Source organism: Myxine glutinosa, chromosome 1 (assembly GCF_964187855.1).
Source record: "Myxine glutinosa chromosome 1, kmMyxGlut1.1, whole genome shotgun sequence".
Taxonomy (NCBI): domain Eukaryota; kingdom Metazoa; phylum Chordata; class Myxini; order Myxiniformes; family Myxinidae; genus Myxine; species Myxine glutinosa.
Window position 1 is genome coordinate 205300416 of NC_136261.1, and position 14264 is coordinate 205314679.

General features: G+C 45.0%; 2 protein-coding genes across 2 annotated transcripts in view; both read right to left on the reverse strand.

Annotated features, from left to right (window-relative positions):
• LOC144890870 (uncharacterized) overlaps positions 1–14264 on the reverse strand; it is a 946020-nt gene that overhangs the window by 76817 nt on the left and 854939 nt on the right. The window lies entirely within an intron of this gene.
• Positions 1–14264, reverse strand: part of LOC137433158 (uncharacterized) — a 70299-nt gene that overhangs the window by 8988 nt on the left and 47047 nt on the right. Inside the window, exons 3-4 of the mRNA XM_068125611.2 lie at positions 14095–14177; positions 11982–12078 (exon numbers count right to left, since the gene is read on the reverse strand). Coding sequence (XP_067981712.2) covers positions 11982–12078; positions 14095–14177 — 180 coding nt within the window. The remainder of the gene's footprint in view (positions 1–11981; positions 12079–14094; positions 14178–14264) is intronic.

The following is a 14264-nucleotide window of genomic DNA, read 5'->3' on the forward strand; positions in this document are numbered from 1 at the left end:
TGCTTCTCAATTTCCCCCCTCTCACTCCCCCTCCTCAAAGCGTCCTCCCCGCTTCTTCCCCCTTCAAACTCTCACCTCCATCTCCCCCAACCTTCTGCCTCGCTCTTCCTCCTCCTCAAATAACACCTCATTGTGGCTCACCCAATCACCATCAAACCTTTTGTCCGCCCCATCCTTCCCTTTCTCCGAGCTATTCTGAAATCTCTGACACACCTTCAACAGCTCTCCCTACCTCTTCCACCTCTTCCACATCTTACCCTACCCCTCCTCCCCCCTGTTCTGTATCTGATGCTCCCCCTTCCTCTTCATTAATGGTATGGACCTCAAACATCCGGGGCCTTCGTTCAAACTTAACTGATCTCTCCATACAGGTTGCTTCTGTCAAACCAGACGTGATCTGCTTAACAGAAACTTTCCTCCTTTATGATGTCTCTGATTCCATAGTATCTCTCCCGGGCTACTCCCTCCTCCGGTATGATAGACCTGAGCCTCGTCCTGGAGGCGGGGTTGCTATCTTTATCAAAAACTCTCTTCCTCACTCGCCCTGCACTGCACTCTCTCCACCTCACCCCCAGGAATACCTCTGGCTACGGCTTCCCCTTCGCTCCCACCTCTTGTTCATATGTGTGTTGTACCATCCACCAAACAGTGATGACTCCATCTACATCTCGCTGTCTGATGATATGGACCAACCTCTATCTACTCATCCCAACTCTCTCTTCCTCATATGTGGTGATTTCAACTGTCATCATGCCAGTTGGCTGGGTGTGGGTACCTCTCTCACCAGCCATGGCTCCTCAGCAAAGGACTTCTGCGACTCACTGGGACTGACACAATCTGTCAATTTCCCGACCCGGATCTCAGTCAACGGAACATCTTCTCTTCTGGACTTGGTTATGACTAACTTCCCTGAAAATGTCTGCTGCTCTTCTTCTGCTCCGATCGGATCATCTGATCATGTCCTTGTTAAAGTGGACATCTCTCTGACCATCCTCAGGGAGCCTGCTCAGCGTCGACGAGTCTGGCATTTCACTCAGGCCAACTGGCACGGTCTTCAAGCAGCAATCAATCATCTGGACTGGTCTCCCATCTCTACCACCTCTGACATCAACTCATCCTGGGAATTCTTCCAAAGTAAATTGCTCTCTCTCATGCACAGATTTATCCCATCTCGTCTTCAGTTGTCATACTCTTCCTCCCGTCCATGGTACACGGAATCTTGTGGTGAGGCTGTTGCCCAGAAACAACTTGCCTTCGTCTCCTGGAAAGCAAATCCAACGGAAGGAAATCTCATTTCCTTTCACAAAGCCCGAAACAAGTGTGTGTCCACCCTCAGGAGAGCCAGGAAACAATATCTCTCCGTTCTCAAGACCGAACTCTCTTATCTGTCTCCCTCTTCCAAATCCTGGTGGCGTCTGGTCAAATCCGTTTCTGGTGTTTGTTCCCCCTCCATCCCCTCCCTTACCTCAAACGGCTACACAGCTGACTCCGCACGTGAAAAAGCTGAATGCCTCAACTCTGTGTTTGCCTCTAAATCTTGTGTCCCAAACCCATCCCTCTCTGTACCCACCATACCCAGTCGTACCCTGCTGCTCCTGGACTCCGTGTCCTTTCCTCCTGACAAGGTGGAAAAGTTTCTGTCAACCCTCGACTCTGATTCTGCAACTGGACCCGACGGCATCAGCCCACGGGTCCTAAAATCCTGCTCTGCTGCTCTATCTCACCCTCTCTCTGTTCTCTTCACCCTCTCTTTTGCTCAAGGTCAACTGCCATCTGCTTGGAAATCAGCCAACATCACCGCTTTGCACAAAAAAGGTGCAAAAACAGATCCTAGCAACTACAGACCAATCAGCCTTCTCCCAATTATCAGCAAAGTCATGGAATCCATCATTGCTTCGGATATGAAATCTTTCCTCTTCTCCAATGGCTTGATCTCTGATCATCAATTTGGTTTCAGACCAGGTCACTCTACTCTGGACATGCTGCTTCTGCTGTCTCAACAATGGATGGAGGTCCTCAATGCCAAACAGGAAATTAGAGCTGTCTCCCTCGACATATCACGTGCCTTCGACACGGTCTGGCACCCCGCTCTGCTCACCAAACTCTCCTCCTTTGGTATCCATGGAAATCTCCACGCATGGCTGGCGGACTTCCTCTCTAGTCGTCGTCAACGTGTGGCCCTGAATGGGTTTCTCTCATCTCCTCTTCCTGTTCAGGCTGGAGTTCCCCAAGGCAGTGTTCTGGGCCCCGTGCTTTTTCTGGTCTTCATCAATGATCTCTCTGACTCTCTCGAAAATCCTCTCTATCTCTTTGCTGATGACTCCACTCTCTGCCGCTCCATTCCTCTTCCCTCAGATCGGCAGTCTGCTGCCTCCTCACTCTCTGAAGACCTGGACAAAATCACAGACTGGTCAAACAAGTGGAACATGTCTTTCAATCCTGACAAATCTCACACTCTTACTATGTCTCTCCGAAAAGATCGACTGGACAACCCTCCCATCTACTTTCTCAACAATCCTCTCCAAGAAGTTCTGTCGCTCAAGATTTTGGGTCTCACTATCTGCCATGATCTTTCTTGGGAAAACCACATTTCCAAGCTGGCCTCCAAAGCCAGTCACCGACTGGGCATCCTCCGTCGTGCGAAGTCCTTCCTCGGCACACCTGAGCTCCTCACCACATACAAGGCTTTCATCCGCAGCTCAATGGAATACTGTTCTCCCCTATGGGCCGGTGCTCCTGCCTCACACCTAGCTCGGCTTCACGCTGTTGAAACCAAAGCTTTCAGAATTATTGGAATCTCCCGCGATGAAGCTATCTCTGAGGGCCTTTCACTCACTCACCGCAGGCAGGTAGGTGGTCTTTCTGTCTTCTACCGACTCCTCTCCGGCCTTGCACCCCCAGCTCTCTCTGTGCTCTGTCCCCCAATTATTCCTACAGGTCGCACAAGATCTGCCAGCAACCCTCTGATGGTTAAACTGCCGAAATCTCGGCTCTCTGCTCACCTTCACTCTTTCATTCCTCTTTTCTCCCGCCTCTGGAACAAACTCCCTCACTCCCTTCAATCCCACTCCTCCCTCCAGGTCTTTAAAACAGCTGTTCACCACCATCTCTTATCTTCCCCCATCCAAAACCTTGCTCTTTTCTACCCCCGCTAATTCACCCAGATCCACCTTGTTTGAAATTCCAACTTCTTTCTTGGAAGTCCTGGCAGTGTCCATATGTTTTATACCTCTCCCAACGCCCCCTTCCCATGCCCCCCCCCCCCCCCCCCCAAAGCCCTCGCCCTCTCTCAGATCTCTCGATGTCTCCATGTCTCTCGGTCCCTGCTCTCAAATGTTGTGTTTGTGTCCTTCCCCCTCTCTCCCCATCTTGTCTACCGCTCCCGATGTTATATGTTTTATGTGTCGGTTTGTCTTTCTGTGTGATTAATGTTCGCTCTTTCACGAGCCTCGATCTTGTATACAAAAAAAAAAAAAAAAAAAAAAAAAAAAAAAAAAGGTGCACCAGGTCAGGTGCAAATGATTAGAACATCGTTAGAGAGGATCTTGGAGGAAGCTGTCTTATTTAAACCTCAGATTCCTCATCCCCCACATCGGCAGTCTGCAGCCTCCTCACTCTCTGCAGACCTGCACAAAATCACAGACTGGGCAAACAAGTGGAACATGTCTTTCAATCCTGACAAATCTCACACTCTTACGATGTCTCTCCGAAAAGACCGACTGGATAACCCTCCCATCCACTTTCTGAATAATCCTCTCCAAGAAGTTCTGTCACTCAAGCTTTTGGGTCTCACTATCTGCCATGATCTTACCTGGGAAAACCACATTTCAAATCTGGCCTCCAAAGCCAGTCGCCAACTGGGCATCCTCCGTCGTGCGAAGTCCTTCCTTGGCACACCTGAGCTCCTCACCACATACAAGGCTTTCATCCGCAGCTCAATGGAATACTGCTCTCCCCTCTGGGCTGGTGCTCCTGCCTCACACCTAGCTTGTCTTCACGCTGTTGAAACCACAGCGTCCAGAATCATTGGAATCTCCCGCGATGAAGCTACTTCCAAGGGCCTTTCACTTACTCACCGCAGGTAAGTTGGTGGTCTTTCTGTCTTCTACCGGCTCCTCTCCGGCCTTGCTCCTCCAGCTCTCTCTGGGCTCTGTCCCCCAAATATTCCTACAGGTCGCACAAGATCTGCCTGCAACCCTCTTATGGTTAAAACTGCCAAAATCAAGACTCTCTGCTCACCTTTACTCCTTCATTCCTCTTTTCTCCCGCCTCTGGAACAAACTCCCTCACTCTCTTCAATCCCACTCCTTCCTCCAGGTCTTTGAAACAGCTGTTCACCACCATGTGTTATCTTCCCCCATCCAAAACCTTGATCTTTTCTACCCCCGCTAATTTCACCCCAAATCCACTTTTTTGAAATACCAACTTCTTTCCTGGAAGTCCTTGGTGTCCTCGTCTTTATACTTCTCCCACCTCCCCCCCCCCCCCTTCCTACGCCGCCTCCCCCCAAGCCCTCTCCCTCCCACACCTTCCCGATGTCCCTGCTCTCAAATGTTGTGTTTATGTGCTTCCCCTTCTCTCCCCATCTTGTCTACCACTCCCCTTTTTATATACTTTGTTTGTTTGTTTGATTTGTTTGTGTGATAAATGTTAGCTCTTTCACGAGCCTCGATTCTGTATTCAAAAAAATATATATATATATTTAGTTTGGTTTGCTCTTTGTTGTTGAAGTGTGCAGCGTCACCATGCCTAGATCAAAAGAGCTCTCTGAGGCCTTCAGAAAGAAGGTTATAGATGCCTACGAGACTGGGAAGGGATTTAAGAAGATCTTCAAACAATTTGAAATCAATCATTCGACTGTCCGGAAGATCATCTACAAGTGGAGAAGATTCCAAACAACTGCCAACTTGTTCAGGCCAGGCTACCCCAGCAAGTTCAGCCCGAGAGCAGACCGCACGATGCTGAAAGAGGTCTCTAAGAACCCCAGAATGTCATCACGGGACGTACAGGTAGCTCTTGCCACTGTTGATGTCAAAGTGCACGAGTCTACCATTAGAAAGAGGCTGCACAAATTTGATCTACATGGGAGGTGTGCCAGGAGGAAACCTTTGCTGTCCAGAAAGAACATCAGGGCAAGACTAAAATTTGCCAATGAACACCGAGGCAAAGACCAGCACTTCTGGAACAATGTGCTCTGGACAGATGACTCAAAGGTAGAGCTATTTGGCCACAATACCAGAAGACATGTTTAGCGAAAACCAAAGACAGCATTTGACCACAAGAACCTGATACCAACTGTAAAGCATGGTGGTGGAAATATTATGGTTTTGGGGCAACTTTGCTGCATCAGGGCCTGGGCAGCTCACCATCATATAATCCACTATGAATTCTTCATTGTACCAGAGGGTGCTTGAGGATAATGTGAGGCCATCTGTCGGAAAGTTGAAGCTCAACCGAAGGTGGACCTTGCAACATGACAATGACCCTAAACATACCAGTAAATCCACCAAGGAATGGCTGAAAAGAAAGAAATGGAGGGTTCTGGAATGGCCAAGTCAAAGCCCGGATCTAAATCCCATCGAGATGTTGTGGGGCGATTTGAAATGAGCTGTGCATGCAAGAAACCCCTCAAACATCACACAGCTGAAAGAATTCTGCATGGAGGAGTGGGCAAATTTCGATGTCAGAGACTGGTAGACAGTTATAAGAAACGCCTACTTGAGGTTGTTTCTGCCAAAGGGGGCAATACCACCTATTAGAGCCAAGGGTGTGCTTACTTTTTCCACATGCAAAATTTGCATTTATGTTTATTTAAATTATACAATGGACTACAAAATGTAAATGTTTCATGATATTTGTTGTATTATATCACCTTTATCTATCAATATTGTTGAAATGAAGATCAAATAGCTGTATGTTGAAATATGTTGAAAAAGTCAAAACTTTACATGGGGTGTACTTACTTTTTCACATGACTGTATATCGTTTTTGGTCCTGTCTCCTAATGGTCACTTTTTAAAAATTATACTAGCCGGATCTGGATCTTCACCTAACTTGAATCGATTCTTCCTTGTCACAAACACAACCTGCCAACCAAGTTTTGTACAAATCGGTCCAAAACTTTTTGAGATATCCTGCGATATGTTGGTTTCAAAAAGCCCTATCACTCAATGGTGAAGAATCATTTTCAAAATTAAATAATTCTCATATCCGAATACATATTCAGATCTTCACCAAAATTGAATCGAATCGTCCTTGTCACACACCCAACCTGTCCACCAAGTTTCGTCCAAATCCATCCACAACCTTTTGAGATATCCTGCTATATGTTGGTTTTAGCCCTATTTTTGTCTCAGCACACGTATTTCACAGAACAGGGTTTTAGCCCTTAGCCCAATGGTGAAGAATCACTTTTAAAAATTCTAATAACCGGATCCGAATCTGGATCTTCACCAAAATCTCATAATTTGGTCCTCGTCATATCCGCTACATCTCTGCCAAATTTCGTCCGAATCCGTCGACAACTTTTTGAGATATCTTGTTCACAAACAGACAGACAGACAGGGGTGCAAACATAACCTCCATCCACCTTTTGTGGCGGAAGTAATTAATAATGGCATTCAGTATAATAGTACATCATTCCAGATGCTTATGGGTTCTCTCATGCTTTGGTTGTGGGAAGGAGAAGCGGTGAAGAAGTGTGGTGTTTAATATCACAGCTGCTGGCATTGTGGCATGGTGATTTAAACTGGAAATCTGATGGTCGCATGGTCTTAATAAACCCTTCATGTGCTGGCAAATTTGAGATTTGTCTCTGACACCTCATATTTACTTACAAATAGCATGAAGAGTTCACCAAGCCAAGGCCATTTGACCCTACATTGGAGGCATAAACCACACCTTAATATTGAAGGTATGCCAAGAAACCCAGAATACCAAATGGTATACCAAATTAAATGAGCATGACAAAGGCTCTTCCTTCAAACTCTTCCTCATACCCGCTTCCTTCAAACAACATCAGTTGTTAACTTGTGCATTATGCGAATGAAGTTGAGAATGCGTTAAGCAAGTGTAAAAGCTGACGTCATTGTACGAATAATTGTGTTATTCCATTTTTGTTAATTGGTCTCCTCTGCTACTCTTCTTCCCCCTGTAGCACTCACTATAATTTAAATGTTACTAGAGCGGTACACCAATGGGTGGCAAATATCTTTCAGCGTAGTGCAGCTGTGATACTCTTTGGGAAGCCAAGCTAAGTGCCGGCTGAAGGGGTTTATTTTCATTTTATCTTTCCCTTGACACCACCACCCCCCCCCCCCCCCACCCCCCAGAATTTCCATGTTTTAAACGTCTCCCGGTGTGTACCCTGGATAAGAATAGGTACACCGTATCCCTGCGTGTCGTAAGAGACGACTAAGAGGGTTGGCGTCAGGAAGGGCATCCGGCCATAAAAACATTGCCTCAAAAAAAAGGGAACCATGACAATTACAACTACATATGGGCAGGGTACAGCCCGAAGTGGAGATCGGTTTCTGAGGTTTGGGACATGGAATGTAGGGACAATGACAGGGAGATCAGGAGAAGTGGTGGAAGTATTGGTCAGAAGAAGAGTGGACATATGTTGTGTGCAAGAGACGAGATGGAAGGGAAGTGGTGTGAGAATGGTGAAGGGTAGGCAGGGACAGAAATACAAGTTTGTGTGGCAAGGCTGCCCAGAGGGCGTGAATGGTGTTGGTGTCCTGTTTTCTGAGGAGTTTGTAGACAGTGTGGTGAGTGTGACTAGAGTGAGTGATAGGTTGATGATGGTGAAAATGATGATTGGAAAGCTCTAGTTGAACGTCATCTCGGGATATGCTCCGCAGGTTGGTCGAAGCGATGAAGAAAAGGACAAGTTCTGGTGTGCGATAGAGAAGCTGATGGAAAACGTGAAAGATGAGGAAGTTGTTGTGGTAGGAGGAGACCTAAATGGACATGTGGGAAGGAGTATGGATGGTTTTGACGGAGTTCATGGGGGTTACGGATATGGTGTGAGAAATGGAGAAGGTGAAAGGATTTTGGAGTTTGCTGATGGAGCTGATTTGTTGATTTGTAATACTCAGTTCCAGAAAGAGGATAATAAGCTTGTTACATACACGTCAGGTGGGTCGACGACAACCGTGGACTACCTGATGGTGCGTAGGCTAGATAGGGGGCACCTCTGGGACACAAAGGTGATCCCGGGGGAGGAGGCTGTTTCACAGCACCACTTGGTTGTCTGCGACGTAAGGGTGAAAGGTGCGAGGAGAGCTCGGCAGGTGAAGTACCAACCGAGAATGAAGGTGTGGAGGTTGAAAGAGGTGACAGTAAGGGAGGCATTAAAAGAGAGGCTGAGTAGGGTCGAGGATGATGTGGTTGAGCTTGAAAGTGGTTGGATGTCAATGAAAGCTTGTCTGTTGGGAGCCGTTGGTGAGGTATGTGGATGGACAAAAGGACCACCAAGGCACTCGGAAACATGGTGGTGGGATGATGAAGTTGGAAAGAGGATTGACGAGAAGAGGAAGAAGTTCAAGGAGTGGCAGAAGGCGAAGGGTACGGGAGCAGAAACAGCAAAGCATGAAAGTTATAAGGCAGCCAGGAAGGCTGCAAAGAAAGAGGTAGCAAAGGCGCAGGAGGCATGTAGGAAAATGTTCGGAGAACGCTTGGATTCGGAGGAGGGTCAGAAAGCAGTATTCAGGATTGCAAAGCAGATATCGAAAGAGAGGTGTGATGTGATGGGGGTGAGTTGCTTGAAGGATGAAGTGGGACAAATCGTTGTCGACCCAGATGGAATTAAAGGAAGATGGAAAAGATATATGGAAATGCTGTTGAATACAGAGAATGAATGGGATGGCAACATAGAGAGTAACCCTGTTTTAGGACCGGCAGAGAAGATAACTGAGAAGGAAGTTGAGGAAGCGATAAAAGCAATGAAGGGTAGAAAAGCGGGAGGGCCGACGGGAGTTGTGGGAGATATGTTGAAGGCAGCAGGAAGTTGGGGTGTGAAGAGAATGACAGAGATCTGTAATCTGGTGGTGAAAGAAGGCCGCATTCCAGTGGCTTGGGAACTGAGTACCCTCATCCCTCTATACAAGGGGAAAGGTGACCCTCTGGAGTGTGGCTCGTACCGAGCGATAAAGTTATTGGAGCATGGAATGAAGGTATTGGAAAGGGTGTTGGAGAGGAGGATAAGGAAGAAAGTGAAGATCGACGAAATGCAGTTTGGATTCATGCCAGGAAGAGGAACGACAGACGCGCTTTTCATTGTGAGGCAGTTGCAGGAGAAGTACATGGAGAAGAGGAAGAAGTTGTTTCTTGGGTTTGTTGATCTGGAGAAAGCATTCGATAGGGTACCACGCAAAGTATTGACATGGGCATTGAGGAAGTTAGGAGTGGAGGAATGGTTGATCAGAGTAGTGATGGCAATGTACAAAAGCGCGCGCACAGCTGTAAGGACGAAGGACGGGAACAGTGGTGAGTTTGAGGTGAAGGTGGGAGTGCATCAGGGGTCGGTACTAAGTCCATTACTATTTGTAGCTGTGATGGAGGTGCTGGCTCAGAACGTAAAGGAGGGTTTACCGTGGGAGTTGTTGTATGCAGATGATCTGGTGTTGATTGCGGAAAGTATGGATGGACTGAAGGAAAAGATGAACACGTGGAAGGAATGTATGGAGACAAAAGGTCTGAAGGTGAATATCGGAAAGACGAAGGTGATGGCAAGTGGTAAAGCATGTGGTGAGGTGGAAAGAACTGGGAAGTGGCCCTGTGCTGTGTGTAGGAAGGGTGTCGGAGTGAACTCCATTCAATGTACAATGTGCGCTGAGTGGGTTCATCAAAAATGTAGTGGTCTGAGAGGGTCATTAACCAGTGTGGCAGCTACATTCAAATGTAAGGTGTGCACAGAGGGAGCTGCAGATGGAGGAAATGTTGAGTTGGATCTTGGAGATGGCGTGAAGCTGGAAGGTGTGAAAACATTTTGCTACCTCGGAGACATGCTGAATGGAGAAGGTGGATCAGACTCGGCAACGGTTGCTCGAGTGAGATGTGCATGGAAGAAGTTTCGGGAACTGGGTGGCGTGCTGATGATGAGGGGAGTGTCGTTGAAGCTGAAGGGAAAGGTGTATGCTGCATGTGTGAGAAGTGTTATGATTTATGGGAGCGAGACATGGGTAATAAACGTAGAGCAGCAACGAAGGTTGGAAAGGGTGGAAATGCGAATGGTTCGGTGGATGTGTGGAGTATCGTTGAGAGAGAGGAAGACAAATGATGAATTGCGAAAGATGATGGGAATAGAGCCTGTGATTGATGCTGTGAAGAGGAACAGGTTGAGATGGTTTGGTCATGTGTTGAGGAAGGATGAAAGTGACTGGTTGAGAAGAGTGATGGAAATGAATGTAGAAGGAAGCAGAGGACGGGGAAGACCGAAAAAGACTTGGCTAAAGATGGTGGAAGAAGAAATGCGGGCAAGGGGGTTAACAAGGAGAGATGCAGAAAATAGGGCAAAATGGAGAAGATTGTCATGGGGACCGCAAGGCTAACCCCCGCTCTAGCAGGGAAAATGGCCTTTAAAATGCATGTTGTGTGTTGTTGTAGTGCAGCTTGTCGTGTAAAAGTAGCAAAAGGGATTCGGGTAAGTTATTGAAAGAGGAAGCCATTACTGGAAGACAAGACAAGCAAATGAACGTTTTATTCAGATGCTCACAAAAAGATATGCTTTTTTTTTCAGACAAATTCAGAGCTAAAGTACTGTTCAACGGAAGGTTTGTCTTCCGATTCATGTTCCGATTCGTGTTCAAAATGTAAAATCTATTTAAATAAGATGGTCCTCAATCATAATCTGACATTTGTGGACACACGGGCATACAGACAGAAGTTATCCAATTGCTTAACCCTGCTTTTCGCTTCGCGTGCATGGGGTAACAACAATACAAAAGAATGGGGTTTCCGAAATTCATAGATCTGACACATTGCAAAACTACCAATCAAATACGTGCATAAAGTCACTTGCTTGGTTTAATAGAATGTAGTGTAGCAAATGCCAGCATTGAAAATGTTAGCAAACTAGCAAATGCTGTAAGTCAAAATTTCCAAACACATCCGATTGAAATATTTGGCAAACTGAAGCATAAAATTGTTGGACAACGACAAAAACAATCATCTAACTCCTTCCTGTTGGCAGGTACTCTTTCTTTTGTTGTATACACGTAAAGTCTGTTGTGACAATAAAGCTAAAGGCTTCATGACTTGTTCTGTGAAATACGTGTGCTTAGACAAAAGCAATATAAAGGCCACACCATCCTTGTTTGCAAGGACAAATAATCCCACTCAGATTGTACACATTCTCCCAGAAATGAGCATTGGTACTGTATTTAAAAAGTGCATGCAAAACTTTGGTTCCATTATCAACATCAGTGGAAACCTCTCAACATATCTGATCATAGAGTACAACTTCAGCTCAGTGGACCCTGTTCCTCAAACATGATTTTGCTATAATGAGAAGAAGTAAAAAAACATTCTGAAAATTTTAACTATCCTCCCCCACACAATCTCCTGGCCCACCCCTCCATTCCCCTCAAAATCCAACCCCGCTTCCCAGATATGTATTTGATTTGATGTTGCTAATTTCAAAACAACAAAAATAGTAGTCTGGCTACTACAGAAACCCAATCTTCCTGAAAAATAGGCAAGAATGGCAGCCTTTTTGTCATTTCTCTAACTTAAATGAAGACAGTTAGTTCAGTAATCCTTCATATCCTGAAAAGAGACCATTTAATAGAAGACACATGGAGTTTAGAACATTCATCTAAATAACTCGTCTTTTCAGCCATAAAAAAGAAACATCTATTAGTGACAGTTTGCGACTTGTAGATATATTTTTGCCATTACACATTGCTGTACTATGAAATAACTTTCCATGAGGGAAGACTAATAGTTTTAGTCAAATGGATACTCTTTCGATCTCTTACCCTGGGCTTTTGTCCCACCATTTGTAAGCAGATCCTCACATCTCTTGTTCAACTCCACAATGTGAATGACTGCCTGTTCCAGAATCATGTTTTTGCTCTGCCACATGAATGGATATCACAAAAATTAAGAAAACCAGATATGCCATTGGAGACTGAAAGAAATAAGCAGAAAATAATCGAGTACTTTTGCAGTGTACAAACAAATAAAATAAGACGATTCTTTTTTAAATCTAGAATATGAAAAAGCCTTCACAAACATAGTTAAAAACTGACTATTCATATGAAATCACTCAAACAGCAGCAATTTATTTCATTTTCACATCAGCAGTAAAAAAATTAACCACCTTCGCCCACCCCCCCCCCCCCCCCCACCATGCCTCTCCACCCCACCCACCGAAAAATGGAAACCCACCAATTGGTACAAGGCGAGCACTTTTCAAAAACAAACTCCAAGTATCGTGTCATCAACAGCTCAGAACGTCCTCATTATATCCTAAATGCTATAATCACAAACAAACAGTTGAATGCAGGAACAAAGTATCAGTTTGTCGTTTTGCCTTCTGGCTGATTAACCCTAAAAGGACTGGAGGGAGGGGGCGGGGGCTCATGACTGTGGGGGAGGCGGGCCTCCATGAATTTCGTGATTTCTTCGCAACCACTCAAAATTACATTACACCATGCCATTTCATGACTTTTTTTTTTCTTTAGAGTCTTATGCATCTTTTGATACAACAAGTACAAAAAGTTGTAATTAAAACAAAAGCCGCGTCGATGTTACACAATGCCTAGATGCAGCTGTGCCTATAACGTCGATGTTATAGGCACAGGACATTCCTATTGATTCGATTACTTGATGTTATTTTTGTGCAAAGTGAAAATATATCTCGGCAATTTCCGGTGTGTGGCGACGAATTTTTAATATATCTCGGCATTTTCCCGTCTGTTATTTCAGGCGGTGTATGACTGACCATGCCGCGATTTTAAAAATATATATCTCGGCAATTTCCTCCTCTCTCCTCTCTCCACATTATTGTGACGACGTATAAATTAAATATTTAATCGTGACGATTGTCATCAAATGGACGAATTTTTAATATATCTCGGCATTTTCCCGTCTGTTATTTCGGGCGGTGTATGACTGAGCATGCCGCGATTTAAAAAAATATATCTCAATGGACTTGAAGTTACAGGCCTTTGAGAATTCATTTCGTTCTATAAAGGGCAACTTTCATCGGATTTTCTTCCCGTTTTTTTTCAACCGAGTCTAAAACTATGTTAGCGACTGTGAAAAATGAAATGATATATCGAATTTGATTTGAAATAAAACTGTGTGAGAGAGGAAGACACCACGGGCCTACAAAACAGGCCTCAAAGCTATGCGAGTTAATAAAATTGTGGATATTTGTTTATATGAAGCCTCTCCCAGAATGGGTGGAGCTATGGTTCCCAGAAATGGGTGGAGCTTTGAGGTTTTGTCTTCTCTGCAAGAACAAGAAGAAGAAGAAGAAGAACAAGAAGAACAACAACAACAGCAGAGCGCACTCTATGACCAGCGTCTGCGACGCGGCTAAAAAACTTTTATACCCATAAACTGGGTTATTCTTGACTTGCCACATGAAGTTTGACTAGGTTTCATAATTTATGAGTGATGCGTAATGGAATATTCCTATATTATGCTCTTATATAAGTATAAGCATTATTAATTAGCTTGATATTATTAAAATACATTAATTTTACCAAAATTTACAACTTCTTGGAGATTATATTGAGCACTATGCACATACCAAATTTCGTAATCGAACATTCTATAGCTGAGATCTTAGGGGAGCCATCATGCCCTCCCGTCCCCCCAATCTTTTAAGCATCCGAAAAACCCAGTCCTTTAAGGGTTAAAGCCACTCATAATAGCAATCGAGGAATGAATTAAAGAACGATCTGATAAATACTCATAAACAAGCTGGCATCACTACCTTGATGATAATACCAAATGACAACATAGGATGCAATAACAGCCATGGTGGCACTGTGAAAAGCAAGGCTGCATGGCACACGCCCAGCTTGCAGGAGCCAATAAAGATAAACTCTTTGTGGTTGGAAGTATTTACGATCGTACCTGCTTCAAAGCAGAAGAACAAGGGAGAAGTTCGGCAATTTTGCTTATGCCAGAATTTATCTTCAACTTGCGATGTCTCTCCACTGCAAACAATGCATATTCGAGTGTCATTTCTGCAACACATCATTCTTTAACGATCATGAAACTTAAATGCTCTAATAGTCCCCATG